Raw genomic sequence first — 22,803 nt, 5'->3', positions numbered from 1 at the left:
GCTGCACCATTTCCTAGCTGTGTGACCTTGAGTGAATTGTGTGTGTGTAACCTTTCTCTTTCAGTGCTATGTGAGTTGTAGTGCATGAAGTGTTTAGAGCAGAGCCCGACTGAGGGCTGAATGCCACTGCTTATCTTGGATTATGTGATATCATTGTTTGGACCCTCCTATCCAGTGGCCCATATCTCAATATAAAAGCCATAGTCTTCCTGACCTGGCCTACTCTCACTCCCCATCAGTGCACTGCCCTAATTTGACCATACCACACCTGGTCCTTTGCTTTTCCTCCAGGTGTCACCTGGAATGTCCCCTCCTTCCACCTCTGTTACCCCCTTAGCTTCCTTTCCCCTACTGTCAGGTGGATACTGGCTGTGAGGCTTCCTCTGATCACCCTTTTGGAAGCTGCCTCCAGTTCCCCAACACTTTTACTTTGTTTTAGCTTGTATACTTCTTAGCATGTGATGGGGTAGATGATTTTTTTAGTTGTTACTTGTCTTTCCTGATAAAATGTGAGCTCTGTGGGATGGGTTTTGTCTGTCTTGTCTTCATAGCATCTAGAATGGCATGTGTACTGTATGGAAGACATTCAGCAAATACTTGTTGAGTGAATAGAGAAAATTTATAGAAGGAGAGTAAGGAGCTTACCATGACTGCCCATTGCTGATCTCTGGGGCTGGGCAGCTTTCTTGTTCCTCCAGAGAGCACTTTCTTTCTTGCCAGGGTTCCCCTATTTTATGCTGTGTGCTTCTTCAAGGTCCCTTTCACTACCTATTATGACCTTTGTTTTGTGCTTCTATGCTGGCAGTCTTCACCATCCTGTACCACCATTTATCTCCAACCCCCACCTCCCTTGATCTTCTTGCCTTTAGCTTTTTTTTTTTTTTTTTTGCCCACAAATCATGAATTGCCTCTCTAGATTCCCTGCACAGTTGCCAGGTTCTGTGAGGTCCAGTCCTACCTTGTCATAATTCAGGGTCTGTAGCACTGAGCATGCTGACCTGTCCTCTACAGTGGTCCTTCTTGGTTGCCAGGAGACTGACCTTCTTGATATTCCTTGTGCCCATCTGGATGTAGGCTCCTTAGCAATTGCTGCTCTTCTCAGTCTATCTTTATCTTTGTGCCATACCTCTTGAATTCTAAGCAGTTTGATGGACACAACTTTGGGGAGGTATTGTGTTAAATTCCCATTGAATTCAGAAGTGTTAGGAAATCCTAGGATCTAGGAAATAAAATGACAGTGTTGTGGTCATTGCTCTTACAACTGTGTCCAGGCTCTGGGGACTTTGTCTCTTTTTGTGGTAGCATCTTCCTCGGTAGATGGTTAGTGAATATTTAGTTGAATTTAACCTAAATAAGACTCTTTGTGTTGTGTCCCTTTCAAAGTATAACTACCACACTCTATCCCTTCTTAATTGGATGATTTCTGTTGTCTCCTGTTCTTTCTGGAGTCTTTGGAATATGAGTTATGTTGCATGCAACTGATTGAGCTGTCACCCATGGATGTGGCCATGTTTGTATATCTATACTGGTGTGCATGGCATGTGCATGCATGTATGTTTCTGTGCATGCAAGGTGTAGGAATGTTAATGCATTTGAGTGTGTGTGTGTTTGCATGTGCTTCTGCTGATGGGCCTCTCTTCCTGTGGCCCTTGGTGTTTCTGCTTCCCCGTGCTCCACCCCTATCTTCTCTACCTCCTGTCATCCTTTTTTATGGTGCTTCCTCTGTGGTGAAGCTTCCTAGAGTTACACTACAGTTACAGTCTTCCTTCTCTGGTACTTCCCTCCCTGTGGTTTTGGCACTTACCTCCTTGCTAATGTGATCTGGCTTACCAGAGCTATTTGGGCCAGTCAGGACTCCAGAGCTGTGGCCTCAGCACCTGTCAGACAGGTCTGCCTGGAGCTTTCCTTCATCCTCTTCTCCAGATTCCTTCCTAGATGCTGGAATGGAAAGGAGAAGCCTTCGTTGTCTTCAGCTCCCTCTTGTTATCTATCCCCATTGGGTCACGTACCGTCAGTTCTGACACTGTTCTTGATGTATCTAGATCCTCTTTTGTGCTTTTGTCCTCTGGCCTGGAGGGCTGTCCTGGGCACAGCTGTTTATAATTAGCACAGCTGTGAATCTTTTTTCTGACTAGAGTCACTTCACCATTGGTGGCTCATTATTGCCCCCAGGATGGAGCCAGGCTTCAGATGGCACCCAAGACTCTTTGTACCTTGGCTCCAGCTGTCTCCTACAACTCCCCCAAAATCCTAGCAGGCTCCCTTCCCAACAGCCACTCGCCCCTTTCCTCTACTGGGAACAGAACTATGCCGCCACCTCTGGTGACCTCAGCACGCTGCATCACTATCCTGTCCACGTGCCACGTTGTGGGCCCAGGAGAGGGGGTCCCTGGGTAGCAGAGCACCTGACCATACCTCTGAGGCCCTTAGTGCTGCAGAGTTGAACTGAGGGTCTCATGCTCACCCTTTGACTGACCCGGCCCTTGCAGGTGAGTGGATTGATGTCGCTCTGATGGCCTGAGGGAGGCCACACACTTTATGTGTGTTCCAGAAAGGGCGGCCTCCCACCGCATGCTTGATTATCTACCTAAATAGGATGAGTTAGTGGAACACTATGGTGAAGTTTACTGTAGTTTTTAAAATCCTTTTTGAGCCTTATTAAATTATTTTTGTTCTTCTAAAGGAGGAATTAAAGTGGACAATAAAAATATTTAATTATAATTTAAGAAATTATAATTTAGGTGCTGAAGGAAAATAGTGAAGTTAGTATGTTCTGATGTCTAAGAGGTTCTTATAGGCAGTATTATTTTAAGTACTTTACTATGCTGTTAATAGCGCTTGATTCTTAACTTGGTACCAGGGAAGTGAAAGGTTTCTGTCATTTCGTGACGGTATTTTTAAATTTCTTTGCAGGTGGAAGAAGAAAGGTGCCACTTTGGCATGAAGACAGACTCACTTAGTCGTCAGTCTTTTAAGCTGAGTGCATTGTGATTTCCAATAATTGAGGCAGTGGTTCTAAAAGCTGTCTACATTAATGAAAAGAGCAATGTGGCCAGCTTGACTAAGCAGCCAGTGTGCACAGCGCGGGCAGGACGGCACTGGGTCTCGACGGACTTGTGCATGTTAGCTGTATAGATTTGTGTAAGGTGTTTTAAAACTTTGGTCTTTTAAAATAGTCTTAACTGCTTTTAATATGGAGACATATGAGAGTCCCTCTCCTCTCCCGCGTGAGCCCGCAGGAGAAGCTATGATGGAGAACCGAGCTTGCCCTTTCCAAGTGCTGCCCTGTGAACAGTCTCCACCACCTCCCCTGCAAACGTCCAGTGATGCAGAGGTAATGGACGTTGGCTCTGGTGGTGATGGACAGTCCGAACCCCCTGCTGAGGACCCATTCAACTTCTGCGGAGCTTCTCTTCTCTCCAAAGGATCCTTCTCTAAGGGCCGCCTCCTCATAGACCCGAACTGTAGTGGCCACAGCCCACGCACCGCCCGGCACGCACCTGCGGTCCGGAAGTTCTCCCCTGACCTTAAGTTGCTTAAGGATGTAAAGATTAGCGTGAGCTTTACCGAGAGCTGCAGGAGTAAGGACAGGAAGGTGCTGTACACAGGAGTGGAGCGCGACACTCGGACCGAATGTGGTCTGCTCCTTAGTCCTGTCAGTGGAGACATGCATGCTTGTCCCTTTGGCGGGAGTGTTGGTAATGGGGTAGGCGTAGGGGGTGAGAGTGCGGATAAGAAGGATGAGGAGAATGAGCTGGATCAGGAAAAGAGAGTGGAGTATGCAGTGCTCGATGAGTTAGAAGATTTTACTGACAATTTGGAGCTAGATGAAGAAGGAGCAGGCGGGTTCACGGCTAAAGCAATCGTTCAAAGAGACAGAGTGGATGAAGAAGCCTTGAATTTCTCCTACGAGGTATGTTGGCGACCCCTCCTCTGGAGGGCTCTGGCAAAACTCAAAGAGAGGTTTGGGAATAGCTGTATCTTTTGAAATCAGGAAAAAGAAAAACAAAAACAGGAGCCAAACCCATGTGAGGTTTCTCAGCCGCACCTAAGAAAGATATAAGGAGTCCTGGTTTTTAAGTTTCTTATTGAAAAGTTTGGCTGACATCTGCCCATGTATCCTCTTTCCAACCTGATTTGGCAGGTGCTGCTGAAAAGCCTCCTTGGCAAGGGTATTCACCTGGACCAGGCGTGTTGGTTTCACTTGTTTTATCCTGTTTGTTTTTCAGATGATCATGTACTATCAGGGCACACCTCGGCCCCCTTGAGTGCTGTTGCTCTGTGTCTGTCCTAATATTGTTAAGCTTCCCTGTGGTGCAGGAGAACAGGCACTGGGGGCTGTGAGATCTGAACACCTTGTTTTGCAGGATGACTTTGACAATGATGTGGATGCTTTGCTGGAAGAAGGCCTTTGTGCTCCCAAGAAGAGGCGAACGGAGGAAAAATATGGAGGAGACAGTGATCATCCATCTGATGGAGAAACAAGTGTGCAGCCCATGATGACCAAGATTAAAACAGTGCTGAAAAGTAAGTTTGTGGGTCACAAAGTAGTGTTTCCAGGCATTAGAAGTACCATTGTTTCCTTCACAAAAAATGTTTGAAGAGCCCTCTGATACCAGGCATCAATCTGGGTAGAGACATGTGTTTGAATATAGCAGTCATGTCTGATGAAAAGAAAACAGATTAGACACAAGGACTCACCCTTTGCACAACCCAGGTACAGATTCTGTTGTTAAGTGTTTTGGAAATTATAGAGCCTTAGACATTGTGCAGAGGAGGGAGCATCAGTGTGTGTTGGGAGACAAGAAAACTGGCAGCCAAAGGATGTGGAAGCCCAGTGGTGGGTATTCAGCAAGGTGGCAGGCAATGATTATGGTTCAAGCTTTGTGTCAGGTTATGTGGGAAACCACTGAAGGTAGGCCATTGTTACCTAATTTCTATTTAAAAGCATGACTCCTAGGGCCTCAGCATAGCATGTGTACTTTAGGTGGGAAATATGTGGTAGTGTTTTGTATGAGCATGCAGTGGGTCTTGCACTTGGATTTGTGGATCATTAATACGAGAACAGTTGAGAGGTACCCAGAATTGTGCTGTGAGGCTCTGTCATTAAAGTGGGGCAGGTGTGGGATGAGTTGGGATTGGTTTCAGTCTGTACTTGCCTAGAGGCACCTGTGATTGTCCTGGTAGAGATGTTGGGCTCAGAAGAAGGGCTAAAGAGATACATGGGTACTCAGGCACATGGATGAGACCCTGGGTGCAGAAGGTGATGAGTGACTGGGATGGAAAATAAGAGGTAGGTGGCATGTGACTGCCCTCCTTGGATCACTTAGGGGACAAGTCAGCAGATACCTTTTGTTTGGTGGTAGATGAGTAGAAGGAATGTCAGGATAGGTAACTGCAGATGTAATGAATCTGAGGCTGTAGCTTCTAGAGGAGATGTGGGGCAGGGAGTGATGATTTTGGAAGGCTGGCATCGTGTTCTTCCTATAGTTTCAGCAGGCTTACTCTGAGCATATAAACCTAAGTCCATTTTGTGCAACCCATAGTCAGCAGTAGACCTGGTCTGCCTAACTGCCTAGCAAGAGCCATGGCAGGGACCTCAGTCCTTACAGCTGCTGTGAGGTCTTCAGCTATCTGGGCTGGTTATGACTACTCATTGTCATAGATGAGTGGCCAGGAACCTGTGTTATGTATTATTCTTGGCTTGTTTGCTTCTCCAGATTTAGCCCAAAGATAGTATGAGGAAACTCCACCATGACCCAAACCCTGGGAAGAAGAAACCATAGGGTGTACTCTGACCTACAGAGCACTCTTCTGAGCCATGTCTAATAGTGACCTGTGTGTTAGGTATAGGCCCTAGGGTCAGGTCCGCCTGGTTGGGAGACTACATTTCCCTGAGAGTCATTGATACTTTTTTCTTTTAAAAAATGTTTGTTTATTTACTCGGTACCAGGGATTGAACCTAGGAGCACTTAACTACTAAGCCACATTCCCAGCCCTTTTTTTTTATTTTTTATTTTTGAGACAGGGTCTTGCTAAGTAGCTTAGGGCTTCCCTAAGTTGTTGAGGCTGGCTTTGAACTTGTGATTCTCCTTCCTCAGCCTCCTGAACTGCTGAGATTACAAGTATGCACCACCATGCCTAGCTGTTATTTTTTTCCATAATATATATATATATATATAGTGTTTAGATTTCATCTTCATTTTTTTCTTCAGTTTCTAAATTTTATTTTGTTTTAAATACCAGCAAAAACATTGCTTTATAGGGAGGTTTGAGGCAAGAGGATCACAAATTCAAGCCCAGCCTGGGCAACTTAGCAAGACTTTGTCTCAAAACTTAAAAAAGGGCTGGGGATGTAGCTTGGTGATAGAGTTTTTTTTTTTTTTTAAATATAATTTTTTTAGTTGTTATGCGGTGCTGAGGATTGAATCCAGTGCCTCACACATCCTAGGAAAGCACTCCTCCACTGAGCTACACCCTCAGCCCCAGTGGTAGAGTTCTTGCCTAGTATGTGAGGCTCTGAGGAGCCCTAGCATTCACACATTTTAAAAAAAAAAAATTCTGAAACATTTTTTCTTTATTTGTTTTTTAGTTGTAGATGAACACAATACCTTTTCATTTATTTTTATGTGGTGCTGAGGATCGAACCCAGTACCTCACAAATGCTAGGCAAATGCTCTACCACTGAGACACAACCGTAGCCCAAAACTTTTTTCTTATGGCCTATAAAGCAAAGAAGGGGTTGGGAGTAGTGTCTTAAAACCAATATAGAGCTGGTTGTAGTAGCACACGTCTGTCATCCCAGTGGCTTGGGAGGATTGCAAGTTCAAAGTCAGCTTCAGCAGCTAAATGAGGCTCTAAACAACTTAGAATTGTCTCAAAATAAAATAAGGATGTGAGGGTGATTTGGCTGCAACATCTGTTACCCCATTGATTGCCAGGGTTGATTTGACTGATCTGGCTGGTTAGGTGGGTGCTCCCTTCCTCCCTCACCACTCTATGTGCATCTCTCCTGAAGCTGCACGCTTAGTTGTAGGGGATGACCTTCCCTGATAGAGGAGGAATGTTCTTGTCAAGTGTATACAAGTAGCTGTGCTTTCATGCTGGAACCTCCAAACAAGCTCTCAAAATAAAAAATAATAAGGGCTGAGGAAGTGGCCCTGGGTTCAATTTCTGCTACCAAAAACAAAACAAATAAAAAAAACCCCACCAATATAAAATTTTTTAAATAATTTTTTATTTATATGACAGCAGAATGCATTATAATTCTTATTACACAAATAGAGCACAATTTTACATATCTCTGGTTGTATACAAAGTATAGTCACACCAATTTGTATCTTTATACATGTACTTTGGATAATAATGTCCATCACATTCCACCATCATTTCTAACCCCATATTTGCTCCCTTCCCTCCTACCCCTCTGCCTTATCTAGAGTTCCTCTGTTCCTCCCACGCTCCCTCTCCCTACCCCACTATGAATCAGCCTCTTATATCAGAGAAAACATTTGGCATTTGTTTTTTTGGCATTGGCTACTTTCACTTTGCATTATTTTCTCTAACTCCATTTACCTGCAGATGCCATGATTTTATTCTCTTTTATTGCTGAGTAATATTCCATTGTGTATATATATGCCACATTTTTTTTTTTTTTAATCCATTCGTCTATTGAAGGGCATCTAGGTTGGTTCCACAGTTTAGCTATTGTGAATAGTGCTGCTATAAACATTGATTTGGTTGTGTCCCTATAGTATGCTATTTTTAAGTCCTTTGGGTATAGACCGAGGAGAGGGATAGCTGGGTCAAATGGTGGTTTCATTCCCGATTGTCCAGTTGCTTTCCATATTGGCTGCACCAATTTGCAGCCCCACCCAGCAGTGTGCGTTTTTCCCCAAATCCTCTTCAACACTCATTGTTATTTGTATTCATAATGGCTGCCATTCTGACTGGAATGAGATGAAATCTCAAAATGGTTTTGATTTGCATTTCTCTAATTGCTAGTGATGATGAACATTTTTTCATATATTTGTTGATTGTATATCACCTTCTGAGAATTGTCTGTTCAGGTCCTTTGCCCATTTATTGATTGGGTTATTTGTTTTTTTGGTGCTTAGCTTTTTGAGTTTTTTATATACCCTAGAGTTTAGTGCTCTATCTGATGTGTGAGGGGTAAAGATTTGCTCCCAAGATGTAGGCTCTCTGTTCATCTTACAGAATGTTTCTTTTGCTGAGTAGAAACTTTTTAGTTTGAGTCCATCCCATTTATTGATTCTTGATTTTAATTCTTATGCTAAATGAGTCTTATTAAGGAAGTTGGGGCCTAATCCCACATAATGGAGATTAGGGCCTACTTTTTCTTCTGTTAGATGCAGGGTCTCTGGTTTTACTCCTAGGTCCTTGATCCATTTTGAGTTGAGTTTTGTACATGGTGAGAGATAGGGGTTTAATTTCATTTTGTTGCATATGGATTTCCAGTTTTCCCAGCACCATTTATTGAAGAAGCTATCTTTTCTCCAATGCAGATTTTTGGCGCCTTTGTCTAATATAAGATAATTGTAATTTTGTGGGTTAGTCTCTGTCCTCTATTCTGTACCATTGGTCTACCAATCTGTTTTGGTGCTAATTCCATGCTGTTTTTGTTACTATTTCTCTGTAGTATACTTAAGGTCTGGTATAGTGATGCCACATGCTTCACTCTTCCTGCTAAGGATTGCTTTAGCTATTCTGGGTCTCTTTATTTTTCCAGATGAATTTCATGATTGCTTTTTCTGTTTCTATGGGGAATGTCATTGAGATTTTGATTGGAATTGCATTAAATCTGTATAGTGTCCAATATAAAATTTATTAATTTAAAGTAGTGTTTTATAATGACATGTCACCTGGTCACTAGGAATACTGGTTGACAGATAATGCCATTTATTAGCAAAGCATACCTGGCCCCTGGGTTGCCTGTGGCCATCATTGATCAGGCAGGAAAGAAATACAGTGTTCACCAGAAGTGGAGACGAGAGCTGAGGCTAGAACTCCTATCTTGCAGTCTTATTCCAGGCTCCTCATGCACTGATTCTTCATGTATAAGTTCCTACCTTATACCAAATGCTGTCTTAGAATTAGCAGGGAGCAAGACATAGGAACTTAGATTCTCTGGAAAGACCCAGATATACAAATACACAAACATAGGAAGTTTGATGTGCAGGAGGCTCCATGGTGACAGTACTAAGTGTTTAAAAATAATTGCAATATGTTCTCATCTTTCATGCAGGTCGTGGCCGCCCACCTACAGAGCCGCTGCCCGATGGCTGGATTATGACTTTTCATAACTCTGGAGTCCCCGTGTATCTGCACAGAGAGTCTCGGGTGGTCACCTGGTCCAGGCCCTATTTCTTGGGAACAGGAAGCATACGGGTAGGGGAGGAATCAGTTGTGAATTAAGGGTGTTTGTATGACTGAAATGTGCCTGTCTGTAATGTTTTGTACTGAAGCCAAATGGAGGCTGGTGAACGGTAACAGGTTTTCAGACTTTGAGTTGTTCTTGTAACCTCTTGCAAATTCGCTGTCCACAGAAACATGACCCTCCTCTGAGTAGCATTCCCTGTCTGCATTATAAGAAAATGAAGGACAATGAGGAACGGGAGCAGAGCAGTGAACTCACCCCCAGTGGGGAGGTGTCCCCTTTCAAGCCCCTGAGCCGATCTACAGAACTGGAGTTCTCCCTGGAAGAGCCTGACCCCATGGGCACAGACTCTGGGCCACCAGATGAGAAGGACCCGCTAGGGGCTGAGGCAGCCCCTGGGGCCCTGGGGCAGGTGAAGGCCAAAGTTGAGGTGTGCAAAGATGAGTCAGTTGGTAAGTTTTCCTAGGGCATTTTCTTCCTTCCTTTCCACTTAGAATCCATCTGCAGGGGTGCTTCTACATCCCACCCCTACCCAGAGATCTTATTTCTCCCACCGAAAGCCATCGTTTCTTGTTCCTAGTTGCATCAATGTGTGTGTCTGCTCCGACATGACTGGAAAGGCCTGTCTCCCTGCTTTTGAGAGAACCTGCCTGAGTGTGGCATTGACAAGTTCCTGTGCTCAGGCTTTTCAGAATCTATATGGTTGAGGCTGCCATACAGGATGAGCAGCCCTTTTCTCCTGGTTACTTATATGATCTTTCCTGAACTCTTAGTTTTTTGGGAGAATGTGCTCTTGTGGTGGTGTTTGAATTTATCCTTATGATCTCAGAATGGACCTTCATTCCATACTCTTCAATCCATATGTTTCTTAAATTTTGCAGTTGCTTTTTAGGTACTTTTTGGTGTTTTCTAGTCTCTCCTCCACATCTTTTAGTTTAGTTCTGTCCCCTCAAGTAATAGACCTCTCTTTAGGGTGGCACATCTCTTTCAGCCTTCCTGCTGAATCACTTCAAAGAGGACTTTGTTTTCAGCTTCTCCGTGTATTGCTGTACTGCCTATGCTATAACTCAGTTGAGTGTAAGGTGCCCTGGAAGAGGTGTGGGGAGGAGAAAACTGTTGCTGAGGTGGGGGAAAGTAGACTGGGAAGAGGTCAAGTACAGAGGTCCAAAGGAAGGGAGCTGTCTGGATGTGTTAGTGAATGCAGAAGTGGGAGGATGGAAGGGAAGAGAGTGACAAGGTCAGAGTGGTACTGGGAAGCTGCTATTTGGAAGTCAGATACTTTTCTTTTTCTTTCTTTTCTTTTTTTGAGGTGCTAGCAATCAAAAAGGGCCTTGTACATGCTAGACCGTGTATAAGGTGTACATGCTTGTATACCAACTGAGTTATATCCCAGCCTTAGGTACTTATTTTGATAAAGGGAGAGAGAGATCTGAAGATTATGTCATTTTGTTTTTTCTTTCTTTTAAGCTTTTTTTTTCTCCTCATTTTTCACATTCTTGTTTTTGCTGCAAATAAGATAAAAGGATATCCCAGGAATCTAACCACATGGGACCTGCCAGAATAATTTGAATTGGTAGAGGGAAGAGGCTTGATTTCTCACTTTCTTTACACTTTGAAAGGGGCAGGGAAAGGGAAATGGGTATCATGTGGTCCAGGCTTATTTGACGAGTAGCCTTTCACTATCTTGTGTACAAAGGGAACATGACTCCTGCTTTCAAAGTTTAGTTGGATTCTCTGGTAAATCTTGCACAGATCTGGAGGAATTTCGAAACTACCTGGAGAAGCGTTTTGACTTTGAGCAAGTTACTGTGAAAAAATTTAGGACCTGGGCTGAGCGACGACAGTTCAACCGTGAGATGAAGCGGAAGCAAGCTGAGTCTGAGAGGCCAATCCTACCTGCCAATCAGAAACTCATCACTTTATCCGTGCAGGATGCACCTACAAAGAAAGGTGAATTGGGCTTATAAATGTCAACATCAGCACACATAGTATGTTTGTTTGTTTTAATTCCATTTGTTTAGTGTGTGTACTTTGTGAGTGAATTGCACTTAATTTAGAGCTTATGTTTATCCTATGAATGCAGAGGTCTGCCACATTCACAGTGGTGGGCCCCTAATGAATGATTCAGTAATACAGATGGTGCCAGCTCCCTGAGTACTAGCTTGTGGTATCTCCTCACGCTGTTGCTGAGATGGTCCTTCTTGTCACAGAGTTTGTTATTAACCCCAACGGGAAATCCGAGGTCTGCATCCTTCACGAGTACATGCAGCGTGTCCTCAAAGTTCGCCCTGTTTATAATTTCTTTGAATGTGGTAAGTTTGACTTTCTCCATTTAATTCCTATAGAATCATTTAAAGAATAAATGTCAACATCACTTTGGTATGGGCTAGGGAGGTGGCAGCTGAGTATTTGGAATGGAAGTACAAAGGAAAGTCAAGAAGTGTATTGCAGATAGGTACTTTGTTTTCACAGAGATGAGGGTGAATGACTCTGTTTCCTTTCTCTAGTTCTTCCCATTTGCCTTGCTGTCTCTTGACTTTGTATTGTCTCAGAGCCTTGTGAGGAAGGCTTCTCTACTGTGCCTTGGGTCCTTTCCTGGTTCCTGATACCCCTAGTGGATGAATAGACCTTAGGCTGCCACATCCCACCAGCTATCTTGCATGATATCTTCCTCACATTTTTATGTAAATTAGCCTGTCTTTGGAAGTGAAAGCCTGGTTGTTTCTCTGGTTCACTGCATCCTGTGATTCCCCACTCCTGACAGTCCTGTGTTCCATCTTTCAGAGGCTTTATCCGTATTCCAGGAGGCTCTGCCTCTAGCTCCTGCTTCCCCTGTGACTCAGTCTCTCATGGTTCTCCATTTCTGTCAATTTTCCCATTTGTGCTGTCTGTTCCTGACCATCCTCATTCCTGTCTTTATACTTTAGGGATTCTGTGGTCTTTGCAGATGAGGGACTTGCTCTCTGCAGAGATGGCTGTCAATGTGGGCAGATTGTGTGTGTACATACTTTATGTCTTGGCAAGTGTGTTTTAAAACAAGTAATTTTAACTTTAAGAGAACCCAAGTGAACCTTTTGGTGCCTCGGTGACCATTGATGGTGTGACTTATGGATCTGGAACTGCAAGCAGCAAAAAACTTGCGAAGAATAAAGCTGGTAATGTGTTTACTTCAGTGTCCTGGATACATATGATGCCTGCTGGGTTTGCCTTCACCTTGTTAAGGGAGGGATGTTAAGGGAGGGGCTGAGCAGTGGCAACAGGTGTGGGTATGTGGGTGGGGCACATTGACATTATTTATGTAATCATCTACTTGATTTTTAATATTATATGTTCATTGGAGTAGACTCAAATAGGGTAAAGTATGAAACTTGAAAGTAGAACAGAAACTCCCTCTCTGCTAAATGACAGGTGGGCCAGTGTCTTCTGTGCTTGCCCTGGCCATGCACTGGTTAGAGCATACTTTAGAGCCAACTGGGCCATGCTGGGTGCATATTGTAGAACAAGTTTGTTTTGAAACTGAGCAAAATATGGGCATGTCAGTAAAGAGAAGAGGCGGATCAGCATGCTGCCACTATTCTCAAGTGTTTTTTACATTTTTGGGCCTATTTCCCGAGTTTTTTAGACACTACAGTAGGGACTAAGTACTCATTACACACAGCTTATCTTATCTCTTGGAAAACTGGTGTTTACTAGTTGAAATCCATTGCTGTTTTGTACCATGTCCTTCCTATTCACTTCTATTACTGGCCCTCATAGTAGTTGGCATTCTTTTACTAAAGCCATTTTGCCTAATATTGTTTTATTTGGCCTCCTCTATGGAAGGTACACATAGCAGAATAATGTTGGTTGTCCTTCCCAGCCCTTAAATTCACAGGTGTATTCTTGAGTTTTCTCCCATTGTTATGTTGTCTCCCAGAGCAGGTCTGCCCTGTACAGAGCAGGAAGTGTGTACAGTTTCACTGGATTTCGGGGCAGTGAAAATCTTTTCTGCTTCTAGAACTCAAGAGTGTCCCTCTGTGTTGCTTTTTGGTGGTGGTGAATGCTGAGAACAATGGGAAACCTTTCTGCATTGTGTTTACTGTCTGTTATTTCCTCTGCATGGCTGATCCAAGGCTTACACTGTCCACTTCAGTCATGAGGAAGGCCTATTGTCAGTGTTAGAGAGATTCTACCTAAAACTGGTTTTGAGCATATAATCTACAAATGGGGCCTGGTGTATGGGTGGGAATATTCTGGGGTATGGTCTGGGCTGTCCCCTTGGCAGTGTCACTGTTTGCTGCCCAAGTGCTGGTATTTGCTTCCTCCACCCAGATTCTAGTACTAGACATCTGCATTGGAATGCGTTTTTTACTTATTTATTTTGCTGCGATGTCTTGCTGGCAATTGAACTTTGGCTGAGTCAGACTGAACCATCAGCACATGGGCTGTTATACTTACTTCTCCTCACCAGTGGTGGGTAGCAGCCCTGTTCATGTGGGTGTCATCCCCTTGCTCTGCCCTGTATATATTCTCTCCAGAATGTACCTCAGATCTAGTTGCCTTTCCTTGCCCATGGCAGCCACTGCCCTGAACCCTGTTCTGGATATCTGCAGTAGCCTGCTATCAGGCCTCTCTGTTGGCCCTCTCAAAGTTATATTTTCACACACCACTGATGCAGTTCTAAAACACATCCAAACTCCTCCTTTGCCTGTGATGAGAACTTCATGGTAAAAGTATACACACTTGGTATGGCTTGTGAAGCTTCTTGTAGCCTGTCCCATTATTGCCGTTCCTTAGGATGTGCTTTTTTTCTTATCCTATCCTGACCCTGCCTCTAAAATGCTTCCCCAGGGCTCTTGCTTACACCTCTGAACTGTGGAGATGGGAACTAGCACAGGGCTCACTCTATAGGCCAGGCAGTGTACCTGGCTTCCCTTTTAGCTAGAGCCCCAGAAAGAGGGCTGTGTTTACTCTCTCACCCTTGGGCTTTTTCTTTTTATAGCCCGAGCCACACTGGAAATTCTTATTCCTGATTTTGTTAAACAGACCTCTGAGGAGAAGCCAAAAGACAGTGAAGAACTGGAGGTGAGTTCTTATGGTCCTGCTCTGTTTAGAGTTATGGCTGCAGTGTAGCCACCTGCCCTATTGACCTGATCTGAGGCTTGCCCACAGGCCGTGCCCATGTCCTCTGTGCCCTGATTTAGTCATCCAGCCTCCAGGTTATTGTTCATACTTCATAAATAGAAAACTTGCATGTCTTTTGTGCAAGCAGGGAAAAATTATCCTTTTTTGTTGGAGATTTTTGTCCCTTTGTTTTGCCACATTGAGTGTACACTGTAAATGTAGATCTGTGGTGGGAATGAACCTTTGAGGTAGAATCTGTAAGATTTTGATTGTTCTTTATGTTTTAAGAACCGTTTAAATCTAGTTGTAAACTTTTTAGGGTGAATATGATTTTATGGTTATTTTTAGCAAGGACTTTTCAAATTCTGAAGGATAGATTCTTTTTTTATGACAGCTTTATTGAGATAATATATATACACTATAAAATTTTACCTTTCTTAAAAAAATATTTATTTTTTAATTGTAGTTGGACACAATACCTTTATTTTATTTATTTTTATGTGGTGCTAAGGATTGAACCCAGTGCCTCACACATGCTATGCGAGTGCTCTACTGCTGAGCCACAACCCTAGCTCTATATTTACCTTTTAAAAAATAAAACTCAGTGGATTTTTGTATATTCAGTGTTGGACCACCATCACAACTGTTTAATTTTAGAATATTTTTATCACTCAAAAGAAACTCGAAACCTATTAGCAAGTCACTCCCAGTTCTTCTTGTTTTTCAGCCCCTGACAACCACTAATTTGCTTTCTGATCTTGTAATTTTCTAGTTTCAGATATTTCATGTAAATGGAATCTTATCATATGTAGTCTTTTGTGACTGGTTTCCTTCACTAGTATGCTGTATTATTAGCTGTAGGTTATCAGAATGAGGATGCTTCCTTTTATTTCTGGTTGTGTTGAATTTTTTAATTATTTTGAGACAGAATCTCACTATGTTGTCCAGGTTGGACGTGGACTCCTAGGCTCAAGTGAGCAGTCTACCTCAGCCTCCAGAGTAGCTGGGATTATAAACATGTGCCACCACATCCAATTTACTACTGAGTATTTTCTTTCTTTTTTTGGTGATGCTGGGGAATCAAACATGGCCTTGTGCATGTTAGGCAGGTACTTTACTGCTGAGCTATATCCCAAGTCCCTGCTGAGAATTTATTGGAGTTTGTTAGATGCCTTTCTACTTCTATTGAGATAGGTGATCATGTGGTTTTATTTTTTATTTTATTATGGTTTATCTTAGTATGGTGTATTACATTGAGTTTTAGATATTAAACCAACTTTGTATTCTTGATAAATTCCACTTTGTCATACCATATAATCATTTGTACGTGTTGCTGGACTTGGTTTGCTGGTATTTTGTAAAAGATTTTTGCATCTGTATTTAGAAGGAACATTGGTCTATAGTTTTCTTGTGATGTCTTTGTCTGGTGTACTTATCAGAGTAATATTTGCTTTCTGGAACAAGCTGAACTTGAGATCCTATATCTTTTTTTTTTTTTTTCTGATTGTATACAAAATATATTCACACCAATTCTTGTCTTCATATGTATACTTTGGATAATAATGATCGTCACATTCCACCATCATTTTTTTTTTTAAAGTAAAACTTTCTAATGTACCTTCTTTTACTATTTTTTTTAGATATTTTCCTGGTGGTTTTTCTAGGAATGCTATTAACATATAAACTTATTAAAACAGCTAGTTCAGATAATACCAACTTTAGTTGCATGTAAAAATTTGTTCCTATTGTAGTAGGTACTATGATTGAGCCCAGGACCTTGTGTTTACTCTCACCACTGAGCTACATCCCCAGCCCCTCTCTGCCTTTTAAAAAAATTTTACTTTGAGACAGGGTCTTATAAATTGCCCTTGCTGGCCTTGATCTGAACCTCCAGAGAACCCTGTATTGTAGGTATACATCATCATGTCTAGCTTAGAACAAATTTCTTGCTTTTCAGTCTTTTGTCATCCACTGCTCTCTGAGTTTTGTGGTTTCTGAAGAGAAATGCTGGTAATCTTATTGAGGCTTGCTTGTATTTGCTGAATCCCTTTTTTTGCTGCTTAGAGATTCTCTTCTTTGACCTTCAGCAGATGTGTCTAGGTGTGGATTTCTTTAAGTTGAGCTTCTTTGATGCGTAAATGAAAGTTTTTCATCAAACTTGGGAAGTTTCAGCCACTGTTTCCTCAAATATTCTTTTTTCTGTTTTATTTCCCTGCTTTCTAGAACTCTAATCAATGTAAATTGTTATATCTAATAGTAAATTATTCCACAGGTTTCTGAATCTATTTTTCTTCATTCCTTTTTTTCTTTCTGTTCTTCATACTGGATAATCTATTGATCTATTTGTAAGTTTGCTGATCTTTCTTCTGCCTGCCTGAATCTCCTGGGGAACTTCTCTAGTGACTATTTCATAATTCTCTCTCTCTCACTCTCTCTCTCAGCAGTGTTGGGGATTGAACCCAGAGCATGATGCTGTGCAAGCGCTTAGCCATTGTGCTACACCTCCAGTTTCTCTTTATTGATATTCTGTATTTTGCAACATATTCTTTTTTATTTATTTTTTAGTTGTAGTTGGACACTGCTGGCAGCTGGAAGTTTGCCAGCAGGACACAATATTTGATTGATTTATATGTGGTGCTGAGGATCGAACCCAGGACCCCACACGTGCCAGGCAAGTGCTCTGCCACTGAGCCACAACGCCAGCCCCATTGCAACATATTCTTAAATTGCCCCCTTTTTTTTTCAGCATTCTTCTACAAGGTTTATTAATATTTCATCTGTGTTTTACCACAATATTGCTATTTTACAGATCAAAAAACTAAAATTTTAAGCTGATTATAGTACCGCAGTAATCCCAGAGGATGAGAGGCTAAGGCATGAGGATCTCAAGTCTGAGGCCAGTCTTAGCAACTTAGTGAGGCCCTAAGCAATTTAGGGAGATCCTGTCTCAAAATTAAAAAAAATAAATAAAAAGGGCTGGGGATGTGGCTCAGTGGTTAAGCACCCCCTGGGTTCAATCTGCAGTATCTCCCCTGCCCAACAACAACAACAAAAAAAAAAACACTAAAATTTTTAGCGAAATTAAGTAACTTGACCAAGGTTACACAGCTAGAAAGAAAACCAATATTCAGATGCAGACTACAAGAACTCTTTGCCTAATGAAGCTGTAAATCTTCCTTTTCTTTTTTTTTAAACAATACTGAAACTTAGAGTACTTTAATACCGAGTCACATCTGTAGCTCTTTTTATTTTTATTTAATTTTTTTTTTTGGTACTTGGGATCGAACTCAGGGTCACTCAACCACTAAGTCACTATTTTGTAATTTATTTAGAGACAGGGTCTCACTGAGTTGCTCAGCACCTTGCCGTTGCTGAGACAAGCTTTGAACTTGCGATCTTCCTGCCTCAGCCTCCTGAGCCATTAGGATTACAGGCATGTGCCACTGTGCCGGCTTAGTTCTTTTTATTTGTTCTAATTAGTTATACATGACAGTAGAATGCATTTTGACCCATCATACATACATGGAGTATAACTTCTCATTCTTGTTGTACATGTTGTAGAATCATATCTTATATGTACATTGTGTAATAATGTCTGATTCATTCTACTGTTCTTCCTACCCCCATACCCTCTCCCCTGCCTTTATTCCCCTTTGCCTAATCCAAAGTTCCTCTATTTTTCCTTAGCACCCCACCACCACCATTGTGAGTTAGCATCTGCATATCAGAGAAAACATTCGGTCTTCATTTTTTGGGATTGGCTTATTTCGCTTATCATGATATATTCTCCAGTCCATCTTTAATTCTTTAGACAGGATTTCTTTTAGTTTGAGTGAGTTTTTTATAGGTGATTTAAAGTCTTTGTCTGGTAATTTCCAGCTTTCTTAGGGATAGTTTGTATTAACTCCCCCCCAACCCCACCGCCCCAACATGTGGACTATATGTACTTTATTGGTTTTTTTGCATGTCTGGCCATTTAAAATAATATGTGGCAACTCTGAAAATCGGATTCCTTCCCCTCCCCAAAGTTTATTGTTTATGCTGTTTATTATTGTTGCTATCTATTTAGTGACCATATTAGTTTGCTAGGACTACTGTAACAAAATATAACAAAACAGGTGACTTAAACAACCATAATTTATTGTCTCATAGTTCTGGAGGCTAGAAGTCCAAAATCAAAATGTCAGACCAGTTAGTTCCTTCAAGGGCTGTGAGAGAAGGCCTCTCTTTTGGTTTGGAGATGGCTGTCTTTGTGTTCATGCCTTTCTCCTTGGAGGCATGTTTGTCTCTAAATAAGGACACAAGTCATATTGGATTAGGGCTTACCCCAGTGACCTTGTTTTGTGTCACATGATTACCTCTGTAAAGACCCTATCTTTAAGTGTCTGGAATTGTGGCTCAGTGGCAGAGCGCTTGCCTAGCATGTGTGAGGCTCTGGATTTGAATCTGAGCACCACGTATCAATAAATAAAATAAAGCTCCATTGACAACTAAAAAATAAATATATATTTTTTTAATGTTTATTTTTTAGTTTTTGGAGGACACAACATCCTTGTTTTGTATGTGGGTCTGAGGATCGAACCTGGGCCGCATGCATGCCAGGCCAGTGCGCTACTGCTTGAGCCACATCCCCAGCCCCTAAAAAAATATTTAAAAAAAACCCCTATCTTTAAATACATTCACATTATGAGATACTAAGAGTAAGGACTCCAACATGAACATTTTGGGGGGAGACAATTCAACCTGTAATTATAATGACTTTCCCAGACTAACTTTGATAAGTCTATGTTCTTTTAAACATGTGCCTACCAAGTGAGTCACTGTTGCATTAGCTTAGTGGTCAATTGATGATTGGACAGAGATTTCCTTAAACTGTCCAGACCAGTAAGTCTCCCATCCTATGCTGAGGGGCTCTATATGCTTGTTGGGGCCCCCTCTGTGGTGCTGCAGGGATTGGCAGCTCTGCAGTAACCTTTCCTTCCACCCACGCACAACCTTCAGGCCTCCTAAATGGAGCAGTTAAGGCTTTCTCAGGTCTTTTCTGTGCCATCTAGATCCCTAGACATTGAAAAGCTTTTCAAAGTTCTATATGAACACCTCATTCCCCAGCTTTTCCTTATAAGATTTTTGGCCAACTTCTCGTTTGCACTACTAGTAGCAGCCTCAAGCAACTGCAGTATGAGGCTGTTATCACTGATTACAATGCCCTGGGGAACTGGGCTATTTTTCCTCAGTGAGCTCTAAGTCAGGGCAAACAGAAAAGTCCTGCCATGAGGCTTTTCCAGAGAGCTGCTAGATAGGCAAAAGAGTGACAATTCTCTGGGGTTAAGGTCTTGGGAACACATTCTGCCTTCAGTGGCTGCCACAGAATTGGTGTGAGTGGATGGGAAAGGGCAGGTTAAAGGGCCATAGAGTTCACTGTTCTTACCAACATTTAACTGCTTTTCTTGAATAAACACTCCTTAGATTGTTGAAAGCCTTCGTTAAGTTTCAGAGTTCTGCAAAAGTTGATTTAACAATTTTTGCTAGTGTTCTTTTGTGGAGGAGCAGATTTTGAAGATCATTATTTCACCATTCCAAAAGTGCTTTAGGATAGGATGCATTAAAATTTCTTTTTTTATTTTTGTGAACTGATTAATATAAATATGTAGTGTTAAATTGCTCTTAAGTTTCTAAATATTTTTTGTGCTTTATGAAACTTATTTTGTAATGGATGGTCCACAGATAGATCAGAGATGCCATTCTGCGTAGGTACAGTCTTATCAAAAGACAAAATTGCAACAAACTTAGTTTAGAGATCTTAATTGGTTTTATTTGCAATTCTATATTTGGGCAATTTGTAATTCCATATAGAGTGAGTGGTCTGATTGGCTGAGCAGAGGTATTTGGTTTTATAGAGAGACTGAAGAAAGACGGAACAAAGAACAAAAAGTAGATTGGTCATTTTGAAGTTACTTTCCTTATTAGAAGAATAGAAAAAATAACTTTTGGGGGGTGGGGGTGGGGGGTACTGGGGACTGAACCCAGGGGCACTTAACCATGGAGCCATATCCCCAACCCTTTTTTATATTTTATTTAGAGACAGGGTCTTACTGAGTTGCTTAGGGCCTTGCAGCTAGGGCTTTGAACTCATGATCCTCTTGCCTTAGCCTTCTCAGTTGCTGGGATTATAGGGTGTGCCACTGCACTCTGGCCTGATTTCTTGGAAGGTCAGATAACAATTTAGTTTTGTTGCTAATTTTTGGCCCCAAACTGGAGGTCCTTTTCTCCTCTCAGAATTGTGGACCCAATGATAAGACCAAGTTCTAACTTAGCAGTGAAGGAAGATTTATTGTTAACTAAGATAATAGGAGAAATAGGGAGAAAGGCTCACCGACCCACTTCTGAGATTATTTTATATATATATAAAGAAATGAGGGAGAGGTTAGGTTAATTATATTCATGTGTTTTCTGTGAATGGACAGAGAATTTTTAGGAATTTGGGTGTCACCTCCTTTTATTCCTTTTATGGTTCTTTCCTATCCTTGTCATGGCAGTTGTCAACTGTTATGGTATTGTCGTTTATCATGCAGATAGAATTACATGAAGTTAAAATGTTTGGCAGTCAACTCTGGCAACCATCTTAGAACCAATCAATTTGGGGTAGTCTACCTGAATGGGTACTACTTCTAGCTTAAGGGCATGTCTTCAAAGACAAACAAGATTAGGGCAGAATTCTTAGTGAGAACTTAAGCAACTTAGCAAGACCTTTTCTCAAAATAAAAAAAATAACCCTAGGTTCAATCTCTGATTAAAACAAAACCAAAAAAATTAGGACAGGACTAGGTCCCCTAACATACAAGATTAGAATGGGTAAGAGTTTTGGTTTGGAAACATAGAACTTTATATCATTGGATGGACTACATTTTGATTTTTAGTCTTTTTTTCTGGTGGGGGGTGGTGTCTCAAACTTAGTCCAAAACATCCTGTAATTCTTTTTTGACCAAGGATTGAACCCAGGGATGCTTAACTACTGAGCCACATCCCCAGCCCTTTTTTTTAATATATATATTTTATTTTGAGACAGGATCTCACTAACTTGTTAAGTTGCTGAGACTGGCTTTGAACTCTTGATCCTCCTGCCTCAGCTTCCTGAGCCTCTGGAATTACAAAGAGGTTCCACTATTCCCGGGGCATAAACTTCTCCAGTAAAAGTTGCATTTCAGCTTATTTTCTGAATGACTCAACTATGGGGAAAATGGTTTTTCAGGGCAGCCTTCTGAATAATGTCTGCTAAGACTCCCTTGTGGCCATTTGCACTCTGAGGACAGGATATGAGGTTGATGGCACTTAGCCACGTAGGGTTCACAGCACCATCCTGAATGGTGACTCTGCCTGTCCTGTGATAATAGGGAACTCTGTGTGTGTGTGTGTGTGTGTGTGTGCGTGCGCACATGCACAGAAGTACGAGTAAGTGACTGGGTTCTGGTACTGGGGATGGTCCAGCTGTAAGTTAGTTTCTCAGCATATACCCTGGGACTTGTCTGGGAAGTGGACCAGAGACTGTACTGGAAAGTAGCTCTAGAAAGAGATTTTCCTAGGTGAAGAAGAACATGTAGGGGAGGGGTGCTGCTCAAGTAGCTTCAATTAGGTTTGGAAATTCCCCAAATCTCCCCTTGTGTGGAGTCTTTTCCATACCAGTCTTCCAGTTATCTAAAACCAATTATGTGTCTGATAATTCAGTTCTGACACTGTCTACTTTGAGTTAATGTCAGATCTTACAAGGTAAAGAGCTCAGTCTCACAAGGCTCATCCCACAAATGGGGGACCCCTGGCTACTGACATTCCTACTCAGCCAGCTACAAATTTGGGGATTCCCACATGCTCCTGTCAAGTTCATTAGTTTTCTAGAATGACTTCCAGAACTCAGGAAAACATTTTTCTTATTACATTTGTTATTAAAGGATAAATGGGTGGCCAGAAGAAAAGTTACATATGGTGAAGTTTGGAAGGATCCTAAGTGCAAGAACATTTATGTCTCGGGAGTTGGGGTGCACTGCCTTTCTGTCATGTGATGTGTTCATAAAACAGGGAGGTCCCTGAATATCCATCTAGAAATTTTAATCCTCAGTCTCTAGCCATCCTTCTCTCCCACTGTGGTCAGGGTTAGGGTTGAAAGTTCCTACCCTCTAATCTCATGTGTGATCTTTCTGGGTACCAGCCCCAATACTGATATTCTAAAAGAACTCCTTTATCTATCTCATTAGCATAAGCTTGGATATGATGGTGTAGGTTGTTTTATTTTGGGGTGTTTTTTTTGTTGT

At 41.9% G+C, this 22,803-nt stretch overlaps 1 protein-coding gene across 3 annotated transcripts in view; it reads left to right on the top strand.

Moving 5' to 3' along the window:
* Positions 1 to 22,803, top strand: part of Dgcr8 (DGCR8 microprocessor complex subunit) — a 36,828-nt gene that overhangs the window by 2,331 nt on the left and 11,694 nt on the right. For all 3 annotated transcript variants that reach the window (XM_046421043.2, XM_058571704.1, XM_058571705.1), the window contains exons 2-9: positions 2,914 to 3,913; positions 4,368 to 4,527; positions 9,266 to 9,408; positions 9,567 to 9,849; positions 11,150 to 11,347; positions 11,608 to 11,709; positions 12,454 to 12,552; positions 14,379 to 14,461. In XM_046421043.2, the coding sequence (XP_046276999.1) occupies positions 3,194 to 3,913; positions 4,368 to 4,527; positions 9,266 to 9,408; positions 9,567 to 9,849; positions 11,150 to 11,347; positions 11,608 to 11,709; positions 12,454 to 12,552; positions 14,379 to 14,461 (1,788 nt within the window). In that variant the 5' untranslated portion in view covers positions 2,914 to 3,193. The remainder of the gene's footprint in view (positions 1 to 2,913; positions 3,914 to 4,367; positions 4,528 to 9,265; positions 9,409 to 9,566; positions 9,850 to 11,149; positions 11,348 to 11,607; positions 11,710 to 12,453; positions 12,553 to 14,378; positions 14,462 to 22,803) is intronic.

This window comes from Marmota monax, unplaced genomic scaffold, assembly GCF_021218885.2.
Source record: "Marmota monax isolate L192 unplaced genomic scaffold, Marmota_monax_Labrador192_F-V1.1 WCK01_AAM20220418_F8-fsc00157, whole genome shotgun sequence".
Taxonomy (NCBI): Eukaryota; Metazoa; Chordata; class Mammalia; order Rodentia; family Sciuridae; genus Marmota; species Marmota monax.
The sequence above is the reverse complement of the archived record's forward strand: the minus strand, read 5'-3'. Positions and strand labels throughout refer to the sequence as shown.